A 25,521-nucleotide genomic window follows, 5' to 3' on the forward strand; every position below is an offset into this window, starting at 1 on the left:
ATTTCAAGTTTGGAAAAACAAGTAAACTTATTAGATTCGCGAAAATCAACATTCTAGTTATAAAACAAATAAAACTTATAATTTCACAAAAAATCAATATTTCACACATAGTTTAAGAACAAGTTTACTAAAAATACTTTTACATCTTTTTATATAAATTTTGGTCAAATAGTTAGCAGATAAAATATTATTTTGTACTAAATAATTAAATGTCACAAAAGTTATTATTATTTTTTTTTAATTATGAAATCTCATATATTCAAGAAAATCACTTCAATATTTAATAACTTATAAAGCTTTTTCAAAAATAACTTTTAAGATTTTATTTTAATATTATCACAAAATAGATTATAATAATATAAAAAAGAATAAATCAAACTCTTTTTCTTTTAATATGATAATGGTCGAATGGCCTATGAGTATTTCGGGGCCTTTTTTTTCACTAATAAAACAACTTCATTTAATTTATTATAGTAAATTCAAGATTTAAATAATTAACATAATCACTAAAAAAAACAAATAAAAAAATAAAAACTTTACACAATAACTTAGAAATTTACTATAACTTTAAGGATAAACTTAAATCTCATAATAAAGTATAATAACAATATTCTTAATATAATCATAATTAGTAAAATACGTTCATAAAATAACTTACTACCTTACAAACTAGTTTGAAGGCTAACATAAACATATTAATACAAAATTCTAACATAAAATACATTCTTAAATATAATAACATTTCTAATGTAACACATAACTCATAAATATACTAGTACTAGTTTATAACATGAATCATGCTTAATATCACTAGAATATAATTTTGCACTCAACTTCCTAAACTTGTTCAAAGACTATTAGATTAACATACTAAATATACTTTTAGCATACACATAATATAATCTTGATCATAATTTCATTAAACTAACTTCCACTAAAATATATCAACATATTTCATACTTTGCATATTATAAAGTAAATATAATGTAAAATTCCACAAAAAGAGTAGGGTAAGAAGTTATACCATACTAACACCAAGGATTAGTACTAAGTACTAATTAGAAAAATAATAAGAAATAAGATCCTCCAAGATAGATAATAATGCTCCAAAGATAATTAATCCCAACTCCCAAAATAATGATGATGATTTAAGCTAAGTAAAGAGTGTTCTAAGCTCCATGTTCTTTAATTTCTTCAATTAATAAAGGTATTAATGTAGTAAGATTTTAATGAAGTGAAAATATAAGAAAGAATGTTAGAAAGATTTGATGATGGTGGTGTAAGTGATCTCATGGCTAAGGGGGTATTTATAATGAGTTTGGGCAACTTTGTAGTTCATTAGATTGTATGAAAAAGAGTGTTAGGAGTTGTAATATCCTTTCTTTAAAAAAAAAAGAATAATAATAATAATGAATAAATTTCAGAAAAAAAAAATTAAAAAAAAAATAAAAAACAATAAAAACATAACCCACCATTAACAATAACCTCCCATACCATTAACAATAACCTTCCACACCATTAACAATAACTTCCCACACCATTAACAATAACTTCCCACTCTTCTTCCCACTCTTCCCACTAAGCCTCATAACTAACCTCACTTACCTCTTATAAATCAAATCAATTATCCTTAATTTCATTCACATTATTACTCACACTTCCTTCTTCTCTTACAAATTATTTCCTCCATCTTCCATTTGCTTAAAATTCAGTCAAGTAAACGCAAGATTTTGATATTTAAGGTATGAAATTTCATCTCTTTATAATATTGTTCTACCAATTTCAATTCAAATTACACATTTTGCATTTGAAAAAAAAAAAGAAAAAAAATATTCATGACCTTAGTTTTCCGGCGATACGGCAGTCACCGGGATACCACCGGCGTGAGACGGCGGCCACCGAAGCTACTGCCGGCCGGCACCTTCTCCTTCTTCTTTCTCCCTTCCTCCTTCTCTCTCCTCCTTCCCTTTCTTTTTCTGTTTCGTGAGTTACTGGAACTCACCTTCTTTTTTTTTTATATATAATAATTATGATTATTATTATTATTATTATTATTATTATTATTATTATTATCCTTAACCCTTATAAATTTCTAAATCTTATAATAAAATGAGTTAACTATTTTAAATCCCTGCTCTTCTATACTACTCTTAAAATCTTAAATTACATATTTAAAATTATTCTTTCTAAATAAAGTATACAAAATGAAAAAGAGTCTTTTAATTTATTTATTTCGATGGGTTGATCGGGGTATTAAATTGAGATATATTATTTTCTCGTGTAGACAGCGGATTCGTAGACAGAAATTATTAGGAGCGTACGTTGTCTAGAATCGTGTGACAAGGTAATTCTCAATGTCCATCTAATTAGGACTATCCCGTTAGTATTATGTGCTAAGTGATAATTAATGTGTTTAAATTGATGCATGATTTGATATGACATTATTTTATATGATGTTATGCTTAATATATTCTCAAATTATATTTACTATTATTTTTTTTTGTCAAACTTGAATTTATAATTTTTATTTCGATAAAATTTATATTATTATTTTGATAACGAAATTGGATACGATTTAAATTGGAAGAGAAATATTTATGATATTAATTCCTATTGCCACCAATTGATGTTAGAATGGTGATTTGGAAAATGAGATTTCAGTTGGATATTCCTGAGATATATATTTATTGGGAAAAATTTATGATCATAAAATATAATGTATAATGCATGTTTGATTTTAAGTTTGTGTGCTCGCAACTAATTATTAAAATATATTAAATCACGTAAAGTGTAACACGAGGGAAATGAAGCTCTTATATTTGTTGTGATCCAAGTATAAGGGTGATGAACAGGTTGCCCTGTTTGGTTAGTATAGCTGCCGACAAGTATTATTATTTCTGATACTTGATATGATGTTTGGTCTTCCTTCTATTTGTTGTGATCCAAGTAGAAGGGGTGTGCACACTAGGGTTCCCTGAGACTACTCTGCTGGCCTTGAATTATTTGGGGTGACGACCTCTTGTTGAAGTAGGTATAGGGGTAAAGCCTCGGCCTACTGGCGTTCTTGTTCCCTCAAATTTAAAATTGATTATGTGTTTGTCATTATTAATTATCAAATTAATAAATTGGTTTATGTGATAATATATACATTATTTTCTCAAACTGTTTTCTATTAAACTCAGCTATATGTTATTTTCTAAAATTATTTTCAATTTGATTATATTGTATTTTCTTAAATCAGTTTCAAACTTAATCGTCTTACGGGATGGAGTTGGAATTACTCAATTTTTCTGATTTTGGGAGTTTTTCCCTTGTTTTTCTTGCATTCTTATGTTACAGGTTATTGATTGCATGGGAATCGCGGAGTGAGGATCACTTAGAAATATAGCTTTTACTAGAGTCGTATTTCAGTTTTAATTTTTACCTTAGGTTGTTTAAATTTTATATGGACACAAATTACGTTTCAGTCTTTTCCTATGTTGTAAGATCCTTTGTTGGATTTAAAATTATTAAGTTATTTCTTAGTTGTTAAGCCTTACATTTATTTTATTAGAAATAGATGTGGCGGTAACACTCCCATGAGTAGGTTTTGGCTCATGTTTTTCATTAAAGGTGTTTTCAAAAGTTCGACCTATTCTGAGGGTGTTACAGGAGTATAGAAGAAGATTAACTTGTGTAAGTGATTTAGAGTGTGTAAGTGAATGTGTAAGAGTTGGAGTGTAGAAGAAGGCTTGTGTAAGGAAATGGTGATAGCTTGTGTAAGTGATGAACATCATCATGGGTTACCATAGAAAGGATTTTGGTTCATTAAAATTTTGTTCTAATATGTACAAGTGAATATACTTTAAAATAATGGGTAAATTTGATCATGAAAATATGTAGTTTATTTAAAATTTTGCTTAAACTGTACTTAATGTTAATAAAAATACGACTCATTTTTATGTATAAAATAATTATATCAAAATTATAAGGTTAAATAATAAGTAGTAATGTTAATTTAAGGAAGAAAGTTAAAAAGTAACGTTTTACAAAATCGTGAATATAATAATAAAAACTTACTTTTCGTACTATAAAATAATAAAATAATATTTTAGTGCTTATAAAAAGATTTTAAACAAAATACTATTTTAAAGTTTAATATTTGAAAGAAATTACAAAATCGGAAAAGATTTAGGAATTAAAGATGGTTTGAAATGGATAATCAAAGGATTAGAGATTTGATTTGAAAATTCAGAATAATTAATCGAAAGATTAATATTAAGAATTTTGAGTCTGTTACACCTATTATGCCAAGGTCATTGCTCTTCACATGATTCATGGTAGTGCATTAAAGCAATACCAAAGGGTTTGGGACTATGCCGCTGCAGTTAGGAAATACCTAGTAGGTTCATCTACTTTTGTTGTTGTGAGTGATATAGAAAGGCCCCCAGCTACATTCCAAAGAATGTACATCTGTTTGCAGCCTTGTAAGGAGGGGTTTATACAAGGTTGTATGCACATAATTGGAGTGGATGGTTACCACTTGAAGGGGTTTATACAAGGTTATAAACTCTATTCTTTTTTGGTATACAATAATCAATAACAATGTATTAATCCCACTTAAATAATGCAGGACAAATTCAATGACCACATGCAAGCCATTAAGATGTTGTCCGTTGATGTTTTCAAGTATTTGGACAACATCCCTGTTCAAAGGTGGAGTAGGCATGCCTTCAACCCCAAGAGCAAGTCAGCCATGCTGTTGAACAATTGTTGTGAGTCATTCAATTCGGTTTTGAGGGAGTGCAGAAACAAACCAATATTGAGCATGATGGAGTGGATAAGAAGATATGTCATGGCAAGGGCTTTTAACAAAAGGGAGGGATGTAGGAATTATCAAGGGTCAATCATGCCAGCTGCTTTGAAGGTGCTCAAAAGTGCCCAAGATATGGCCAAGAACTGCTTTGAGACAATTTCTGACATTGACTTGTTTGAGGTGGATCATGATGGAGATAGATGGGTGGTTGACTTGAAAAAGCATTCATGTGGTTGTTTCAGGTGGGATTTGACAGGAATCCCTTGTTGTCATGCATTCAAATGCATCATGGCATTCAGGGGCAATCCTGAAATGTATGTGCACAAGGCATACAGTAAGGAGATGTATGCCTTAGCGTATGCACCTATTTTCCAACCCATGCCTGGAATGAAGCAATGGGATTCTACAGACCATCCCAAACCTAACCCCCCTGGTATTAGAAAGCTCCCTGGCAGACCATCACAAAAAAAAAAGAATCAAAGAGAAGGGTGAAGGGGAAGTTGAACCAGAACCTCCAGTGCTGAGAAAGAGGAAGCCCAATGCATGCAGTAACTGTGGAGGTCTAGGCCACAATAAGAGCAAGTGCAAGAACCCACCTGCACCCCCTAAACCTCCAGCAAAAAGAGGAAGGCCAATGGGTGATGGTGTTCCAAAACAAGCAATACAGAAGAAAAGGGGAGAAACGAGCCAATGTCAAGAAGAGGTCAACACCAACTCTTCACAACCAGTAGACGCATCTCAAACATATCACACATGAATTTAATAGCTTTGATGTTAGTTTGTGAAAAATTATTAGTGTTTATTAGTTAGTCAATGACTTTAGTATCTCTGATGTAGCAAATGAACCTTATGTATGACTTCAGGATGTAGCTAATGAACCTTTTGTAGTTTCATGTTATGGATAATATGCATTATGAAATTTGGTTCAATACTTCAGCTGCACATTATAAAATGGAGGCAAAAACAAAAACAACTAAGAAATTTGGTTCAATAATTAAGGTGTACATTATGATATGGAGGCAAACACAAAAACGACCAATAAGTTTGGTTCAATAATTCAACTGTACATTTTGAAATTGAGGCAAACACAAAAACAACCAACCAAACAACCAAACTACTCCATAATCTTAAATAGAGTTCCTAAAAATAAAACAACCAAAAGAGCCAAATATTGAGATTTGCTGAAGTTTTTGGCCAGCTTCAACCTCCCAACATGCCAACCGTCAAATCCGTCACCAGTAACCTTTGCAGCAGCCTTCGCCTCCTCTAATTCGAACTCAGCAACAAGACATGATTTCTCATACTCCGACCTACTCAACCGACTCCTCAGCACATTCACTTCATTCCTCAGTTCCTTATTGGCCTCCACCAACACAATAATAGTTACCCTTTGCCACTCCACTTGATCGGCATCAATCCACCTGAAGAACGAGCAACCCCTTCTTCCACTTTCAATGTCATATAATTTACAAGCCATGAACCTACGCCCAAGATTTTTGGGGGTCCAAGACCTCATCATCGCAATTTTCATCCCACAGTAGCATCTAGTAGGTTGTGAGTTTTCAATGGCACGAGAAGAACCACTAGAAGAAGACATATTAAACCAAACAAAAACAACAGAGCACCATTGTAAACAGAACATCAAAGCATCAACTTTTCATAAAAAATGGAGAAAACTTCTACAACAACGCACATACCTACGCAATTTCAGATGAAAACCCTAGAAATTGAACTTCAAAAGCACAGAGAGAGAGAAAGAGAAGAGGTGAAGTGATTTGAAATGGGAGTTGAGGGTGTAAATGGAGTATTTATTGAGGTTGAAATGAAAGGAGCGTGGATTAAGAACAATTTGCAATCACGCGCACGTATTTGGAGGTCAACAGGCATAGTCAACGCCGGAAATTACACAAAAGCCACCGGAAATTGAATTAAGGTGTCTATTTTAAAAAAAAGTCTCTTAAAAGGTGTTTTTTTACAAAAAAATTTATAAAATGTGTTTCTTTACAAAAAAGGGGTTTTAAAAGGTGTTTCTTTGCAAATTTCCCTTATTTTTATTATCTAAAATTTACTAACCTGAAATTTAAAATGTTGAGAATCATTAAGGAAAATAATTTATAAAAAAAGATGTGTTTTAAAATATTTAAAGAAGAGAATAATCTTAAAAATGAAAATAATTTATAACTTGAAATTAATTTCAATCAAAAAACAACAGTTTAGTGGAAAGAGTGACCTCCAAATTTTTGTACAACATACTCATGCATTTTATCAAGCCTTCATGGATCCAAAAAAACTACTTATTGCAATGGCATATCCCAATTTCAATAAGTTATCTTTAAGAAACAAGTTTATTTTGGCTTTTGTACTATCATATTCGGTCGGTTAATGCAGGGGCGAATTCAATGGGGTGTCAACGATGTCAATTGACGTCACTTAAATTTCAGGAAAAATTATTCTATAAGAAAAATTTGCAAAGAAACACCTTATAAAACCAGTTTTTTGTAAAAAACACTTTTAAAATTTTTTTTTTGTAAAAAAAACACCTTTTAAGAGAATTTTTATTAAAAAAAAAACACCTTAAATCAGTTTTCAGTGACTTTTGTCAACTTTCAGGCGTTGACTATGCCATTTGAGCTCAAAAGTCAATGCCTGAAAGTTGACAAATGGCATAGTCAATGTCTGAAAGTTGACAAAAGTCACTGAAAACTGATTTAAGGTGTTTTTTTAATAAAAAGTCTCTTAAAAGGTGTTTTTTACAAAAAAATTTTAAAAGGTGTTTTTTTTACAAAATTGATTTTGTAAGGTGTTTCTTTGCAAATTATTCTATAATAGAACATGATAATTCAAAAGAAATGAAAACAGAAATGAAACAAATATTCTTCAAACACATATCAAAAATACAAACAAAAAAGCTACATTAGTTCTCTGACGATTAGACAGGAACCCTACCGATCCATTTCTATTGTTTCGAACAGTTGAGATTATTATGATATCCTCTTCACCGCCTTGAAACCCATCAACTAAGGGGCGGAACCAGAAATACAAATAAGTGATGTCGATAATTAAAAAAATACAATTAAAAATGATAAATAAATTGCATTCGACAACGATTAATTAAGATAATTGTTCAGACCGAGTTTTCATATGTAAAAATGACATATAATATAATCATTGAATAAATTTTAAACTGTAAATACAATCATTAATCAAAATTCCTAATTAGCTAAACAAATAAAAAACTCTAATTTTTTAAAGGCCTAAAATACCTAAGAAGAGAATTAAATCCTAATTTACCTAAATAGATAAAAAAAATAAAAAGCCCTAATTTATCAATTTTTTAAAAACCCAAATTTACCTTAAAAACTAAGCAGAGAAGATGAATTGGGGACAAGGGAAGAGGAAAAAAGAACTAAAGAAGAGAAGTAGATGCTTGATGAGCAGTGAAAAGAACTACAGCTTTACCAAATTTTTTGAGTAGATGATTGGGGACAAGGGAATGGAAAAAAATTATCTATGCCCCGAAAAATAGAAATCTTTAAAGAGAATTTTTATTAAAAAAAACACCTTAAATCAGTTTTCGGTGACTTTTGTCAACTTTCAGGCGTTGACTATGCCATTTGAGCTCAAAAGTCAACGCTTGAAAGTTGACAAATGGCATAGTCAACGCCTGAAAGTTGACAAAATTCACCGGAAACTAATTAAAGGTTTTTTTTTTTTAATAAAAAGTCTCTTAAAAGGTGTTTTTTTACAAAACAAATTTTAAAATGTGTTTTTTTTTTACAAAAAATGGTTTTATAAGGTGTTTCTTTGCAAATTATTCTCTATTATAGATTAAATGGAATCTTGCATTTTTGTCCTTAATTTCTTATTAAAATTAAGTGTACAATCTACTAGCTTTTTTGTTTGACATAAATGGTTTTTATTGTGATTTGGGTGTTTAATTTAGCCTTTTTAAGGTAAGTCATCACTTTAGCTATAATTAATTATTTTAAAGTCATCACATACAACTGTAAAACCAGTACTTATTAACTGTAGGTAATTAATTTAACAATGTAAGTCATCATTGTAAGGTGATAAGTCATCACTTTAAGGTTATAAGTAATCATAAAGGTCATCACATAGAACCCTAAAATGAATACTATAAGTAGTAGATAATTAATTTAACAGTGCAAGTCATCACTTTGGAGTGGTAACTCATCACTTTAAAGTTATAAGTAGTCACTTTAAGGTGATCGATCACATGCAACTTTAAATTGAGAACTTATAAGCAGTAGGTAATTAATTTAACAATGTAAGTCATTATTTTAAAATGATAAATCATTACTTTAGGACTATAAGTAATCACTTTAAGATCATTACATATAATCTTAAAATGAGTACTTATGAGTAGAAGACAATCAATTTAACAATGCAAGTTCTCACTTTAAAATGTTAAGTCATCACTTTAAGGCTATACGTAATCATTTTAAGGTCATCGCATACAACCTAAAAATGAGTACTTATAAGTCGTAGGTAATTAATTTAACAATGTAAGTGTAACATCCCGGCCTTTTGGACCGCTGGTGACTACTCATGGAGACTGTAGACTAGCCCCAGAAACCAACACAAGTCTTTTCAGCGCACTTTGGCCTCACTCGTGCGCACCCGGAAGAACTTCCCAGGAGGTCACCCATCCTAAGATTGATCTCCACCAAGCACGCTTAACTGTGGAGTTCTTAGCAAATAGGCTCCCTAGAAAAGAAGATGCACCTTGTTGATATGAGTAGTCTATCAATCGTTTTTCAAGCTAAATTTAGGGTATTACAGTAAGTCATAAGATGATAAGTGATCACTTTAAGGATATAAATTATCACTTTAAGAACATTAGTGATAGAATTTAATTTTATTTGATATTATAAGTCATCACTTTTAAGTTATAAGTTATCATTTTAAGGGTATAAGTGATCAATTTAAAAATATAAGTGATTCCTTTAAAATTATCACTAACAACTTTAAAATGATTACTTATAATAGTATAAGTAATCACTCTATTAAAAAATGAGAGAAGAAAAAAAATGGTATAAAATATTGGCTGAGGTGGATGCAATTCCATAATTTACAACATTGGCTTGGGGGCTTCTAATGCTCATTATCAAATGAATTTATGTGATGCCGATGCGCTCAGAATGCCTTGCTTGTCATCCAGGGATGTTTCATGTCTTCTTAAACCAAACATGCGATTTGTGTGCGCAGCGCCTCATATAGAATCGACTTCTGGTATGGAGAATGAATTGGATTCTCTGCAAGGGGGTTCTCGTGGAGATATCTTACCAAGCTCTGCCGCTTACTCCAATACGTCATCTTTTTTAGATGAACATTTGGTAGGATCGCAGGAAAGATTTGCTGGCTCTCTTGGTTGGTCAGCAGGGTTCTCCATTGAGAACACAGACGAACAAAACAGCCAACAAGCACAAGTGCTCAAATACTCTAATGACGAGTCCTACAAACAAATGAGTGGCAAGAAAATAGGCGTTGTTGGTGAACAGAATATACTAAGCCCTCTGGAAACTTCTACTGGCCGTGCTAAAAAGAGAAGGAAGATTTCTGATGATTTTGAGTCTATCAAATATCTGCATTTGGAAGGTAGAAGAATCTATCAGGAAGCAGAAAAAAAGCTTTTTTCTTTACACGATAGTTTAATCAGACCTATTATGAATGAGCAGATAGAGAAGGAACGTTTTTCACAGCCTGTCAGTAAATCTAATACCGGTGCCAATCCTAGAATGCCTTACATTCAAAATAAGCAATTACTTGAACCAGAGGTAGTCCTTCAGCAAGCTGGTGAATCTAAGGTGCAGATGCAAGTGGCACCTGGTCTAAGTGACAAAAGGGGAAGCTCCCAGCAATTACATGTTGGAAGAGGCCAAAGCACACACAATCAAGATGCTGTGAGTAGCGTTCTGGAAGTGATGAATGGGGATTACATGAAACTACTTGATTTGGATGATGAAGTTGCTGAAGAACAATTCCGAATGGTGATGGAAAGGCCTCTGTCTCCAATCCTTCCCGAGTTTGGTATTCTGGAGTTTAGTCAAAAGGTTCAAGCGCAGACTGTATCTGAAAATATTGAAGCTGTGTATCAACGTGGTTTTTCAGTACAAAATAAAAACCAACTGTACTTTGTTTTGTTTTCTGATATGGAGGATATTGGCAGTGTAACAAGGATATTTTGTGCTACTAGAACCTGCGTAGATCAATGCTGCCTGTTTTTTCAAACAAATTGGGCAGTTCAAGATATACTAGGGGTCTTACTATTGGAGAACGAACTGACTCCCAGGTAATTTTTTTTGTTGAGGATGAACAAATAAAATGAAACCTCTTAATACTTAAAAGCCTTTGATTTAGTTACCGTGCTGCTGCCTTCATATTTGAAAAAGAAGGTTTATGCAAAAAGCGTGATTCAAGAAATTGTTTTCTCCATTTTTTTCTATTTCATCTTGTTCCTAACGGTGTCCTTAGCTAACTTTTTTTTACTTTATTATTTTTTTTGCATTTTCAGGGAAAAAGCCTGTGTTTTATTTTCTCTTCTGCTACTTAATTTTTCCGCTATATCATCGAACAAGTCTGTGACCTTCCAAGTCCAAGAGCAAATGGTTACTTTGTCTGCACAGATGCACGCAGGTATGATACTGTGTCATCATCCTCGAAATACAGTCTCCTTTTATATTGTTATCATGATGTACCAGTTTTCTTTTCTGCACCTTCACTTTGCTTTTGTTGCTCACTATTTGATGAACATATATAATGCAGTGTTAAACTCTGATACCAGAGAAATGCTTAGAAAAATCTGTAACCTTCATGATGTACTTGCATTGGGTGAAGAATTTGTACTGAACAGAAAAGTTTTATCCGATGTTGACGTGAGCGGCGAACTGCTTGTTGATTGTGGCTCAAGTATTGGGATTGTACATCAAGGGGAGAATACTGTTTTGTGGCCTAAGATAGCTCCAACTGATCTGGTTGTTACTGGGAGCAGCATATTGGCTTCTATCTATAAAGCAGTTGGTCATCTTGGCTCTTTATGTGAATTTTCACTCAAGTTGCTGCACATGGGCAGAGCTGATTATTCTTTGGCGTTGTCAATTCTTCATAATTTTGCTTGCTTATGTGGTGAAGATTATTTTACCAACAGCAATTATTCTTCGGTTATGAAAGTTGTTAAATCTGTGGTGGCGTTCATGGAGGCTTCTTTGTCCAAGGGTCCCATTAAAGATCTCCAAGCAGGGGATATTACTTGGCATCATTTCACAACTTGTGTCAGATGCCCATTCAAAGAAGGCTCTGTTACTCTTGATGCTGTTTCTTCAGAGCTGTTGGACGAGCTACGAAGACATCTTGTCCCTCAAATTCCAGGTGCAACGGCTCATTCATTGAACAGCAAAGCTGTTTCTTGCCTTCTAAGTGATGTCCTGTCTTCTTTGGAACTCATTGCATCAATTATGGTATTGTTCTCTGTCAGCCATTAGTAATTCCTTGTTCTTTTTCCAAACCTATCAGGCTAGTGTCTAATTAATTTTTAAATTTGCAGTGCTGGGACTGGGTATGCGAGAACATTGTACAAAAGCTATTTCACATGTTGGAATTAAGTTGTCAGAATGAAGTCTTTTCTACTGCCCTTGTGGTGCTTCTCGGTTATATCGGGAGGTGAGGTTTTCTTTGGCTATAATTTCTGGCTGATTTCACATTCACCTTTTCAGGATATATATCAATATGTGCAGGACCTCTCATTGGTCAACCCCACTCCCCCCGAAATAATTTTTATAGATGTAATTGGAACACTGTAAAAATATGTTGAAATTATTATGCCCGCCTTACTGGAATTTGTAACACTTAGCTGTTCAAAGGAAGATGATACTTTTCCTTCGCTTCTGACCTCGTTGACACATTATTGTTTCAGACTGGGAGTTGAAGCACGTGGCTATAATGACGCTGGAGTTGAGGGTATAAGACACCATTTGTTAGGTCTTTTATGTCAGGCTACCACATCGAAGTGTGATTCAGCTGTACCAATGGCCATCCTTTATGGAGTGACTGGGCTTTGTCCGAAAGGTCATGAGATTTTTCAGAAGGTTTATGATGTAATTCATTCATCCAAAGATTGGCATTCTGCATCATCTCCATCTGATGATATTGTAAGCAAATTTCTTTCATCTCTTAGCAGCAAACAAGCAACCTCCTTGGCTAGTCTATTGAGTTTTGATTCAGGACTAGCTGCATAGTTCATGTTGCCTACATGTTGTAAGTAGGGCGATTTTGCATTTTTACTGGTAGTTTTATCTTTTACGTGTAATCTACGGTATAAGTTATAGAATGAGATCTCTTGATTTTGTAACTGATCGAGTTTTATTTTGACTAGATGTTAGGTTCTAGCTTGAGCAAATAGGCTCCCGAAAGAATTGACATAAAGATGTCAGATCAAGATTTTTAACATTGTATGGTTTTTCGAACATGCTCCTTGTTTTTGTTCCGAGGGATGCTTGGTATAATGCTATACAATGAAAAAGAGTAAATATGAGAACTTCTGATTCCATTGTTAGTTTTATTACTCTTAACGGTCTGTTTGGTTATTGATATTAAATATTAGGAATGACTTGCTACTTGTTTTATTTACTTTTTGGTTACTATTTATTAATCACTTTTAAATTGTGTCTTATTATTGATAAAGTTAAAATATAGTTAAGTGAAATCTTATTTAATTCGTCTCAACATAAAGATTACTGTTATCAATTTTTTATAATTTTTCATTTTTCACAATTAGAAATATTAAGGATTAAAATATTACCTTAATAAGTACAAATAAGGTAGACAAGACAAGTAGGTTGAATAGGAGAGTGTAAGTAATCTGAATTAACAGTGTGGAGAATACATGATATATTAGCCCAACTATTTTAGAATTTCTTGCATAGTAGGTATATTTTCTTTCACTTATATTTTCTCCGTTTTTAAATACTTGCAACATTTTGGTTATGAGCACTATTTATTATTCAAGTTTATTATATATATTACGGTTAATGTGTAAGTAAAAATATAGTCTAGTGGATTCTTGTTTGAATCGTCTAATCGCATACTTTCATAATAATTTTTTATAATTTTTAGATGTGTATAATTCAATATATAAATGAATAAAATAATATTTTAGATTGCGTAAAAAGTGAAATATAGCAAATATAATATAAAAGAAGTATTTTAAAAGGTTCATTTTATATTTGATTCAATTACAATTACGATAGTTTAAAAATAAAAATTTCAAAGAGAATTAAATTTTGCGTCACTGATGGTGACTACTATTTTTCTTGGTGCGACCTATGTTTGATTTTTATTTACACTCCCGACCTAAATAACAAAAAAAGTAAAAGCTTCAAAACAATTAAAAATTAATTCTTAAAAAATGAGGGAGCATCAAAGGAAATTTACTCGCAGGATCCTTTTTTGCCGACACTGCGCCATGACTAGTAATACAAAATGAACAATTGATAATCACATCATGAAAAAGTGGTAAACAAAACAACTAATTAAAGGAGAGGAAATCAATGCAAGCATGAAGCTTCAATAAGTAAAGCTAAAATTTAAAGGAAGAAATAGTTAAAGCAAGCTAAAATTAACTAAAGGAGAAGAAATCAAGCATGAAGCTTCAATAATTAAAAGGTAGAAAATATCTTACGGTAAGATTTTTTCTATTTAGTTAGCCTAATGTACATTTACAGTGTTAAAGTAATCACTTGCAATTTTCAAATGATCACTTATTCAGTTACCATCTTAAAGTGACCACTTTGAAAAGTAAGCTGATTTTATTGATCCATCTCATGGTGAAACGAACTCATACAATATTTAACTGTTAGAAGTAAAATTCAAAGGGTAAGAATTAAGAAATAGTTAAACCGAGAGATTCAAATCTTATACTCCCTCCAATTCATTACTAATGTTCTATTTGCTTTTTGGATACTATTCATTGCTTACTCTTAACTTGTACTTTATAATTAATCTATAAGTTAAAATATAGTCAAGTGAGATCTTGTTTAATTCGTTTTAATATAAGGATTATTTATATCAACTTTTCATAATTTTTAATTATGCCTAATTGGAGATATTAAAAACTGAATAAATACATTAGAAAAAGTGCGTAAAGCAAATGACACATTAATAGTAAATTGGAGGGTGTCATTTAGAACAAATATAATACTTTTCTCGAATAAGATTTTGAATTCGACTCTAAGTTACCCCTCTCCTTCCTATACTCCAAAATAAAAAAAGCAATCTCCAAGTCTTCGTCAAGTACCAAGTCTCCGTCAAGTAAAGCACCTTCCATTACATAATCTAACCTCTTTAATTTCACGAAGCTACATAAAGTTTAATGCAAATGCATCTTTTTATGTTATTTGTGTATTGAAAGAAGGAAAAATAACCTAAAAAAATATAGAATTATTTTAATTTTGAAGTTTATATTACTCAAATTCGATTATTTTCTGCAATTGATGAATACGAAAATGAAGAAGTTTAACAATGGAAAAAAGGAACGACTCCCTGACATTTTAGATTTTGTGTTCTTATGGTCAATCAAAGATGTTCTTAACAATAATCTCTACGTTAATAAGGTAATTATAATATACTCATTTTTTTAATACTTATTATATATATATATATATATATATATATATATATATATATATATATATATATATATATATATATATATGTATTTGGGAATTATTTTGATATTGATTATTATTAGGAAATTATGAAATTAGTTATATATATATATATATATATGAAATAAAATATTTTTCTTAGTTAAATATATTTCTTTGTTTGTTTATTAAAAATTTTGGTTATTTGAATATATTTCTACGCTTATATAAAACATACACAAAAAAATTAAAATCATCATATGGTTATTCAAAAAAAGGTGATAGTAAAAGAACTAAAATTTACATCTTCAGTTTTGAAATACTCTCTGATCACAAAATAATTAACACATATTGTCATTTTGAATGTTATAATTGATACTTAAGATATTAAAAACTAAGTTTATTAAAAGTTAGATGGAAAAAAAAAACTTTAGTATTTAAAAACTTCAATTTAAAAAAGTGAATATAAATTATAATTACAAAAGTGAGGATTTAACAACAAATATTAAGAATGTGATTGTAGTGAACTAAATAAGGTCTAATGTTAAAATCGTGTATAGATAAAATTTACCAAACAAAACTATGAAAATTTGAAAATTTAAACCCTATAATTTCAACTATTTATTAAAATCACACTACATGTAAATATATGTGCACATATCATCTTTATAAGCTAAGAATATATCATCCCAAATAACATAAAAATAAAATGAAGAATATAATCACTTATAAAAACTATATATTATCCATAATTCAATAATGCCAATTACATAAATATCTACAGATATTTTTTTTCCAACCTCAGAGCATAGCAAACACCAAATTTATTGTGTATTTGCACCCTTGTTACATAAAAGCAATTTAACTATGCTAATTTTTTGTGTATTTTTGTTCCATCTTTCGGAGCATAGAGAACTAATCAATTTTCAAATTCAATTATATTATATGCAAAAACGCAATAAGAGACCGTTTTATTATGAAGCGGGTATTAATAAGTTGGACCAAACTCAAAGTTAAAAATAAAATCAATTTTAACTTTAAAGGTATCAATTTTAACATCAAAACGATTAATTTCAACTTAAAGTAAACCTTAAATGGATCAATTAAAATGAAAAGTTCAATTATAACATTAAAAGCATCAATTATAATCTTAAAATAGTCTATTATGCTTTTAAGTTATATATTATAAATGATCAATTATAACTTTAAAAGAAATCAACTTTGACCTTAACGACGTCAATTATGACACTAAATCGATCAATCACAGATCATCATCGTCATCATACTCAGTGTATCCCGCTCAAAGAAAACTATGGTCAGGGTCTGGAGAGGGAAAAAAGACGACAGTTTATACCCATAGAGGAGAGTGCGGTCAAAGAATCTCTCGGTTCGATAAGGGTCTTCAAAGGGAGAGAAACCTGCAACTACCCAAAAGCCTGTAATCAAATAGCTACAAAAACCTAATAAATAGAAATATAGAATACGTATAAATAACTAAAAATAAAGATAAGTAAAGGAGGTAAAGAGCAATGATTAAAGGCAATGAACAATAACAAACGATGGGTAAGAGGAACGAGTTTAGTAATCTAAGATGTGGATAAAGCGCCACCAACACTGATCGCATATTGTAAAAAATCATAATTGGACTGATTAAGCTATTGGTCTCACAATAAAACGATCATTCACAAGACCTGCTGGAATTATATTGTGTTTTCTCAAATTTTTTACATTGTATACAATAAACAGGTCAAACCCATACCGAACATATTCTCATCAACTGAACATTTCATGAACTCATTTAAATTGCCACTTATAGAGGAGACTCGCGCTGAATTCTGTTCAGGCTTAGAATCAGTTGGCCATGCACCTGCTTGTGAGATATCATCTATTTCGTTTTCTAAGAAATACAAACCTCCTAAAAAATTATATTACGGCATTTCCACGAAAATAATACATGATGTTAATAATCATGCCGCACATTACGAGCCAGAGACAGGTGATATATTTGCTATAACAAATTCAAGGCCAAGAAGTATTGATGATTTGATCAAACCGGATAAACCCCTTCATTTTGGGTATGTGTCAGAGTATGATGAAGATGAACTTAAGTTTGAGATATTACTGTCACAAAAAATTGATCGGGAGATATTAAGTAAGAAAGATGTGAGGCTTTTTGTTACATTTTTGATGAATATTACTACCAATATGAGGATTTGGAGGGCATTGAATCCTGATCCTCATAGTAGAAGACTGGGTCCCATTCACAAGATGCTACAACATGACTCTTCTGTAAGTATATCTATTGTTTTTGCTTGTTGGTTGACTTTTGAATAAGTCTTTAAAAGTGATCGATTAGTTGATATTTACCCGATTTTGTAATTTGAATCTGATTTAACCCGACTTCAAAATGTATGTAAAAATATATAAAAATCAATGTGAGCATAAAACTCGATTTAGAATTAACCCAATACACATGACCCGAAATCAACCAGATGACTCGAATGAACACCTCTACTTTTGACTTTTAATTTATTGATCGGTCAAACAAATAATTATTGTTTCTATTGTTGACTTAATTGGGCATCCCCAGTACTTAAGAATATTGACATAAGGTATCCGAAGCACCAACATGTAACAAAGACAACAATACTAGTCTTATTCTCAAAAGATTGGGGTTGATTGCATAAATCAATATATTAATTCCAATAGTCGTTCATATGGATTTTTTCTCCGGTTCTCCATTCATTTCAATTTTCTACTATCTTAATTTGTAAGTCTAGGTTATTCATATTATTTTACACTTTTGTCCACTAAGTCATTTATAGAAAATCATAATGCACAAATAAGACTGATTTGAGTTTTGAATAATTGGTTTTTGTTAATTTATCAATGAGGAAAACACCTCTATTCATGCATGAGATTAGGACTAAAAATAAGGAAACAAAATATTGACATAAACCTAAATAATAGGAAACAAAATAACCTTAATATCCTAAATATTAAAAAAGATTTTAATTTCCTAAAAACATAATATTCTGAAATATAATATCTTTACTTTATTCTACTTTTTATTTTCCTACATCATTTTCGGTCTTCCTCACCCTCTTTTTAAGTCTAATGAGTTCCAACTTTCTATCGTTCTTATCGGTTCGCTAATGTTCATCACTTTTTTGTTGAAGTAACTACTTCATGTAATCTGTCTTCCTCCGACTCAAACTAAACTCTCGTGACTCCTACACATGTGTCCCTCATTCTAACTTAGCATTCACCCCTGTGTGATCTCATTTACCAACACAATGCTAACAGCAAACAACCAATGGTAGCATCTGGTCGAAAAGCCTCTGGTGAACAACTAAGAGCTAATTGCAATACACCAGCTAATTAAGAGTGTTTTTTTAGCTCTGCTAATTGTTTTTAGTAACTGTTAAGTAATCTACTAGTTGCTAAAATTTGGATATTTGTTGACAAAGTATCATTTCTAATTCATAGTGTTTATTTCTCAATTGTTTCTCAGGTGGATGATGGTTATTGTACCCTTTGCATCTCTGAAGAAAACTTCAATGTTACACAAACAGAAGTGTTTGACCTTATTAGTTCATTTGGATTAGACAAATCTCAAACAGAAGCAGTTTTAAGCAGCATTTCCATGACTAAATGCACACACCAGCAATACAATTCAAAGCTAATTTGGGGTCCACCAGGAACTGGGAAGACCAAGACATTAGCTTCATTACTTTTTGTACTACTAAAACTCAACTACTGTAGGACACTAACTTGTGCACCCACCAATGTAGCAGTGATTCAGGTTGCAAAAAGACTAGTAACACTCTTCTTAGAGTCCTTGGCTTATGATACTTATGGGTTAGGAGACATAGTCCTAGTCGGAAATGAAAAAAGAATGAAGATCGATGATGATTTTGAGCTAGTCGACATATTTCTCAAATATCGTGTGAAGCTTATTGAAGAGTGTATCTTACCGTTAACTGGTTGGAAGACTAGTTTGGAGTCTATGATTTCATTACTCGAAGACCCTAAGGCGAAGCATGATACTTACTTAGTACAGGTTGAGAAAGAGGATAACATGAATGAAGATTCATCATCATCAAACCCAGTTTATTCTGCTCATAAAAACTATGGTCAGGGTCTGGGGAGGGAAGAAAAACGGAAACTTATACCAATAAAGAAGAAGAAAAATAAGATGAAGGAAAAAAAAAAGGGCCAAGCAAGTAATGATAAGGCGGATATAAAAACCGATGAATTTTCGACATTTGATGAGTTTGTGAGGAAGAGTTTCGTTTCTTTAGCAAATCGTTTAGTGTTTTGTGCAGAGAATTTGTATACTCACTTACCGACATCAAGTTTACCACTTCGTGTGGCTAAACAGATGATTGAATTAGTTGGTATGCTTAATACCCTGGTAGAAAATGCGCGAAAAAATAGTTGTAATTTCACTGAACAGGTTATGATGAATAGAGAAGGATTGATGGGTATATTGAATTTACTTCATAAGAGATTTCCTAAGCCCAAGATTAAGGGAAGTGTTAAGGATTTTTGCTTGAATAATGCGCGATTGATATTCTGCACTGCTTCAGGCGCGATTAAAATAGGTTCAGATGTTGAAACAGTGATAATAGATGAAGCAGCACAGCTCAAAGAATGCGAGTCAGCGATTCCTTTACAGATTTTTGGTCTGAAAACTGTGATTCTCATAGGGGATGATCGGCAACTCCCAGCAATGGTTCGGAGCAAGGTCAGATAATGTCTCCCTACATAATGTTTGCATCTTTTTAGCATTTAAAGTAGAAGTGTTCAACGGGGAGGGTCGACCCAATGGGTGATATTAGGCCGTGACAAATTGTCAAATAATCTCACTGTAGCCCACTCGTGTGGACACAGAAAACCCGTGGGCTCGGGCCCACAAACCCACGAGTCAAGAGCGTTTACTTGCACATACACTTAGTGAGATTCACTATTTCCCAAAACTATATAGTAGTAGGAAGATTAGCTCACCCAATATATATGCAAAGTCAACAACCCACTATTTTATTGATGTGGGATCTTGTCTCACGTGTGAAGTATATCCAACAGGTCAAGAATCGGGTCACATTTTAACGGTTCATTAGTGGGCGTTGGTGTAAAGGGTCGGGCAGGGTCGGATAGTTATAAGAATTAATTGCGGAAAAAAATTTACCACTTTTTTATATTCTTAAATGATATTATTATATACATAAGTGGATCGACCAAACGGGTTATAAAGTATAATAAAAAAAACTATTTTATCAACTTTTAAAATGGGTCAAAGTGGGTCGGATTTAAACGGACTTTGACCCGCTGCGACCTGTTTAATATTTGACATGACTCGACCCGACCCTGCCCATTTAAATTTTGACCGCCCTGCCCCGTTGAACACCTCTCATTTAAAGTATGAAAATCTTAAGGTTCTTTTTTTTTTTATATAGGTTTTAGGAAAGATGAACTTCGGAAGGAGTTTATTTCAACGGCTGGCAGGGTTAGGGAAAGAAAAGCATCTTTTGAACATTCAGTATCGGATGCACCCTTCTATCAGCTTGTTTCCGAATAAAGAATTTTATCAGAACAAGATTGTAAATGCACCCAATGTCGAAGGAAGAAACTATGTTAAGAATTATCTCAAAGGGAGCATGTTTGGATCTTATTCTTTCGTACATGTGACTGATGGAAAGGAGAATTTCAAGAAAGGGCATAGTCCTAGAAATTTTAAGGAGGCAAAGGTTATTGATCAGATCATTGCAAAGCTTTTCAAAGGTATGGAACTGAAACTTCTTTTTATTAGTATGAATGTTCTAAAGAATGGAAAATATCCTTATTGTACAAGAATCAACATTATGATACTTCAAAGAACCAACTCAACTAAAAGCTTAAGTTGGTGATTGAGGCGCCATGATATGCTATATACTTAAATACGTCCCCTTGTACGAAAGTCCTTTAGTCTAGAAGTGTAGATGTAACGCATTACTCTTTTGTCAAGGAACCAACTCAACTAAAAGTTTAAAGGTCGAAGCCCTATGATATGTTATATATTCTAACACGTTCCCTTACATGAGAGTCCTTTAGGCTAAAAGTGTGGATGCAACTTAGACCTCCTCATACCTAGTGCGAAATATTCCATTTGAATTTGAGGGGTAGTTGAGATTTGAACATGTGACCTATGGTCACGTTGACTTTTGATATCATATCAAGAAACCAACTCAACCAAAAGCTTAAGCTAATGGTTAAGGAGGCCCTATAATATGTTATATACTCTAACAACTCCTCATACCCGGTGCTGAATATATTTTATACTCTAGAATATTTGGAGCCTTTTATTATAACATTTCTTGTATGTGCAGAACATTATTGCATCACTAAACAGAAGGTGAGTGTGGGAGTACTATCGCCATATAAGGGTCAAGTAGGTTTGCTTCAAGAAAAACTGGAGAAGAAATACACGAAACATAAGGAAAAGTTTTGCATCAACATTCGATCAATTGATGGGTTTCAAGGCGGTGAAGAGGATATCATAATAATCTCAACTGTTCGAAGCAATGGAAATGGATCGGTAGGGTTCCTGTCTGATCGTCAGAGAACTAATGTAGCTCTCACCAGGGCGAGGTATTAATCAGTATGCCTTAACAATGTTTTCGTTTCTTGGAAGATTACGAACAATAACAACAGTTTCTGTTATGTCGATGTAAAATTTAGGTACTGTCTTTGGATAGTTGGAAGTGGAAGTACTTTAGGTAACAGCTCTTCAGTGTGGAAAAACCTTATACGCGATGCAAAAAATCGTGGTTGCTTCTATTATGCTGATGAGATCGTTAATCTTAATCACGAAACACCAGTTGATAAACTTGATTTCTTCAGCCACCTTAAACTCGAGGAAGCAAGATGGAAGGTACTTATTTCATCACTACTCTAAACTAGAGCTGTTAATTCAACGGAGCAGGTCGACCCAATTGGTCAAGGATCAGGTCACATTTTAACGGGTCAAGTCAATAACGGGCCTTGATGCAAAGGGTCGGGCCGGATAATTATAATAATTAATTGCCGGAAAAAATTTATCATTTTTTTTATATATTTTAAAACGATATTACTATTATATACATTTGACCTGGCCGGATATTACTATCATTTTAAAATTATAATAAAAAAATTATTTTATTAACTTTTTAAAAACGGGTCAAAATGGATCGGGTTTAAACGGACTTTAACCTGGCTCAACCCGTTTAACATTTGACATGACCCGTCCCATTTAAATTTTGACCCACCCCGCCCCGACCTGGCACCTCTACTCTAAACCATAGATGGCTAGCATTTATTCCATCACTAGTCTGAATCTCTGATCTTTATGCAGGTTACCTTTAGCAATGAGTTTAAACAATCTATATCAAGCATAAAGAGTGTCAAGGCTCAGAAACGCGTACAAAATCTGCTGCGCAAGATTGCTGATGGCTGGCGGCAGTCCATCACTGATGATGGCGCGACCCATGAGTTGTTGGTGATTTACAAGGTTGATAAAACGCTTAATCTCGCTTGGACAGTCGACATTCTTGAGGAAGAATCAAGTTATATACAAGTCATCAAGGTTTGGGATGTTTTACCAGATTCCAAGGTTCCTGATCTTGCAAAGAATCTAAGTATTCTGTTTGAAGGATATAGTGTTAACTTTATTAATCTGTGCAAGTACAAATCTTATGAAGGGTATGGATGAAAATTAATTATTTCCTAGAAGAATGTGCAATTATGCAGATGTAGTTATGTTTTAAGGTAATATGTTTTCTGTGTTACAGGAACTTGGTTGTGCCTAAGTCATGGAAGCTTCATTCCTCTTGTGAAGCTCCACTTACAACTGATCTTGTAGATGATTGTTTGTCTTACCAATTTGCTGCCATGAATGTAAAAGACAATCCAGGAAAACCAAGTTCAAGCGTTAGGTATGTTATTACGTTTCAGGAAATATTGTTGAAAATAATCGAACATTTCACTTATTCGCTGCGAATAATCTCATCTATTGATTATTTATAATAATCTCATCTCTAATATGTATTTGCTCCCAACATATCTGAAGTGGGAGAGGAGGGGAGGGGTTGTAGTGGTCAAGACCCACTGGGTTTGCTGGGAGCAAATATATATCAAAATGTTGTATTATTAGATAATAATCAAAAGTGGGATTACTCGCGGCCGTTGAGTAAAAGGGTAAATTATTCTCGATAATTTTTCCTACATTTTATTATTATTCAGGTTTTTTTATGAATTTTGTATCAATTAGTCATGGAATCAACTTTATCAAAAGTTTAAGCTGATGGTTGAAGATCCAAAATATGTTATAATATTGAGAGTCCTTTTGACTAGAAGGGTAGATGCACCACCAAAAGCTTAAGTTGATGGTTCAACCATAGGACATATTATACACTATCAAGCCCTCATACAGTATTTCTTTTGGCTAGAAGTGTGGATGCGACACATATGATACTAGATGATTTTAAAGGCCCTGGTATATATTATACTATATAATAATAAGTCACCTTACACGAAAGCGCTTTGGATTAGAATTATGGATTTACCACATGCCCTTATTTACAACTTGAAATAAGGAATGGATGAGATTCAAATTCGTAACCTTTTTATCACGTTGGTTTCAGATACTAAGCCAACAAATCAACTCAACCAAAAGCTTAAGCTGATAGTTGAAAACTAAGCTTAAACCAATAAACTTTTGTGAAAAATTAAATTATCTAACATCATTTTATTTGTCATAATTGTTTCTTAAGTCTTTGCTAACATGCATTTTTTTTTCTTACCCTTGTTTTATGTCCTCTCGTTCGCAGAAAGAATTGTGTTGCAGTATGGAAACCAATACAACGCTAGAATGGCATTGGCAGCCATTCCAAGAAGCAGTGCCAGCCCTCGGCAAGGATAAGTTGGACTTACGCTCAGAGCCACCAAAAAAATTACCTTATTATTTTTGGCAGAAATTAAACCCAAGTCGCATGTATAAAGGCTTAATGCTTTGCCATCAAGCTGCGTCAAAGTTAAAGCTAACTTTCATAGTTGAAGATAATTAAATAGAGTGACTGTTGTAATAAGCACAAAGGAACACGCACCTTCAATAAATATTATTTGACAATTATAATATTTTTATATATTATTTAACAATTATAATATTTTTAGTTTTCTTGCAGGTTTACTTGTTGCATTGTGTGACTAACTCTCCAAAATTTATGATTTTTCTAATTATTTCCTTCTATTATATTTATAATACATTGCTATTGTGTTTTTTTTGACTAATTTTATATTTATTGATTTAAGCTAAACATGTAAATGCGTAATATTTTCTCTTTGCTATTTGGAATTGTCAATTTGTTATATGGATTTTTATGTGGTCATTTGAAGTTGTAATATTTTGATAAAATATTTGATTGATTATTGTAAGGATAAGTGAATTTTAAGTTGTGCAATCTCATTTTTTAAATCATATATTTTTTTTGTCTTGACTCTATCAATATAATGCAGACCCATTTAACTAATTGTTTTTCAATAATTAGTATAAGAAAACTTTTTTTGATTTAGACATTGTGATATTAGTGATTCTGCATCAAAAATTGCTACTAGAAATATCTTTGTTTGATTTTATATTATGTATTAGTGCATACTTTATTTTTATTTTCCAACATTATAGATTTAATTTTTTTTATAAATGTCTTATATTTACTTCGTTCTATTTTAATTCTATTTGATAGCGACATATTGTTTGAAGAAATAACATTATCAATTGTAAGTAATATGGAATAAAGGAATAATATAGTTATGACCTATACCTTTCAAAAAAAATATAATTAAGGCCAATAAATTTTATCCCAGGGCCAACCCTGCCAAGAAGTTGCTTCAATGGGGTTAAAATGCTCTCTTATAATTGTATGGCCTATGTTTTCAGTAAATTTCTAAATTGTCAATTAAATTAAGTCTATTAGCTTCTATAATTCTTTTAGCTCATAAATTTTCTTCTTCAATATTTTAATAATGATATAAAAAGAGAATTACAATTTA

General features: G+C 32.0%; 3 protein-coding genes across 4 annotated transcripts; 2 read left to right on the forward strand and 1 right to left on the reverse strand.

Annotated features, from left to right (window-relative positions):
- Positions 1-5,909: 5,909 nt before the first annotated feature.
- LOC130824824 (uncharacterized) lies at positions 5,910-6,392 on the reverse strand. Its single transcript, XM_057689843.1, has one exon. The coding sequence runs from the start codon at positions 6,390-6,392 to the stop codon at positions 5,910-5,912; it is 483 nt and encodes a 160-aa protein (XP_057545826.1).
- A 3,498-nt stretch (positions 6,393-9,890) lies between these two features.
- Positions 9,891-13,361, forward strand: LOC130825445 (uncharacterized). Its single transcript, XM_057690683.1, has 5 exons — positions 9,891-11,108; positions 11,331-11,452; positions 11,582-12,273; positions 12,360-12,475; positions 12,729-13,361. Exons 1-5 carry the CDS (start codon positions 9,928-9,930, stop codon positions 13,048-13,050), a joined length of 2,433 nt encoding a protein of 810 aa, XP_057546666.1. The 5' UTR covers positions 9,891-9,927; the 3' UTR covers positions 13,051-13,361.
- A 1,649-nt stretch (positions 13,362-15,010) lies between these two features.
- LOC130825446 (uncharacterized) lies at positions 15,011-24,607 on the forward strand. Of its 2 annotated transcripts, XM_057690684.1 has the most exons (9): positions 15,011-15,423; positions 17,203-17,745; positions 18,971-20,206; positions 20,916-21,240; positions 21,825-22,086; positions 22,177-22,369; positions 22,829-23,175; positions 23,265-23,408; positions 24,303-24,607. In XM_057690684.1, exons 1-9 carry the CDS (start codon positions 15,304-15,306, stop codon positions 24,340-24,342), a joined length of 3,210 nt encoding a protein of 1,069 aa, XP_057546667.1. In that variant the 5' UTR covers positions 15,011-15,303; the 3' UTR covers positions 24,343-24,607. The 2 variants fall into 2 exon arrangements, with proteins under 2 accessions (XP_057546667.1, XP_057546668.1); XM_057690685.1 differs by lacking the exon at positions 17,203-17,745.
- The last annotated feature ends 914 nt before the right edge of the window (positions 24,608-25,521 follow it).

Source organism: Amaranthus tricolor, chromosome 10 (genome assembly GCF_026212465.1).
Source record: "Amaranthus tricolor cultivar Red isolate AtriRed21 chromosome 10, ASM2621246v1, whole genome shotgun sequence".
In the NCBI taxonomy this organism is placed as follows: Eukaryota; Viridiplantae; Streptophyta; class Magnoliopsida; order Caryophyllales; family Amaranthaceae; genus Amaranthus; species Amaranthus tricolor.

What these genes read in the sequence shown, in the direction of transcription:
- LOC130825446 (XM_057690684.1), top strand. Translation starts at nt 15,304, where the DNA reads ATGAATACGAAAATGAAGAAGTTTAACAATGGAAAAAAGGAACGACTC. An exon ending in ATAATCTCTACGTTAATAAG is followed by an intron (nt 15,424 to 17,202) that starts GTAATTATAATA and finishes TACAATAAACAG; the next exon opens with GTCAAACCCATACCGAACAT. An exon ending in AAGTACAAATCTTATGAAGG is followed by an intron (nt 23,176 to 23,264) that starts GTATGGATGAAA and finishes TCTGTGTTACAG; the next exon opens with GAACTTGGTTGTGCCTAAGT.
- LOC130824824 (XM_057689843.1), bottom strand. Translation starts at nt 6,392, where the DNA reads ATGTCTTCTTCTAGTGGTTCTTCTCGTGCCATTGAAAACTCACAACCT.
- LOC130825445 (XM_057690683.1), top strand. Translation starts at nt 9,928, where the DNA reads ATGAATTTATGTGATGCCGATGCGCTCAGAATGCCTTGCTTGTCATCC. An exon ending in GAGAACGAACTGACTCCCAG is followed by an intron (nt 11,109 to 11,330) that starts GTAATTTTTTTT and finishes TTGCATTTTCAG; the next exon opens with GGAAAAAGCCTGTGTTTTAT. An exon ending in AACTCATTGCATCAATTATG is followed by an intron (nt 12,274 to 12,359) that starts GTATTGTTCTCT and finishes TTAAATTTGCAG; the next exon opens with TGCTGGGACTGGGTATGCGA.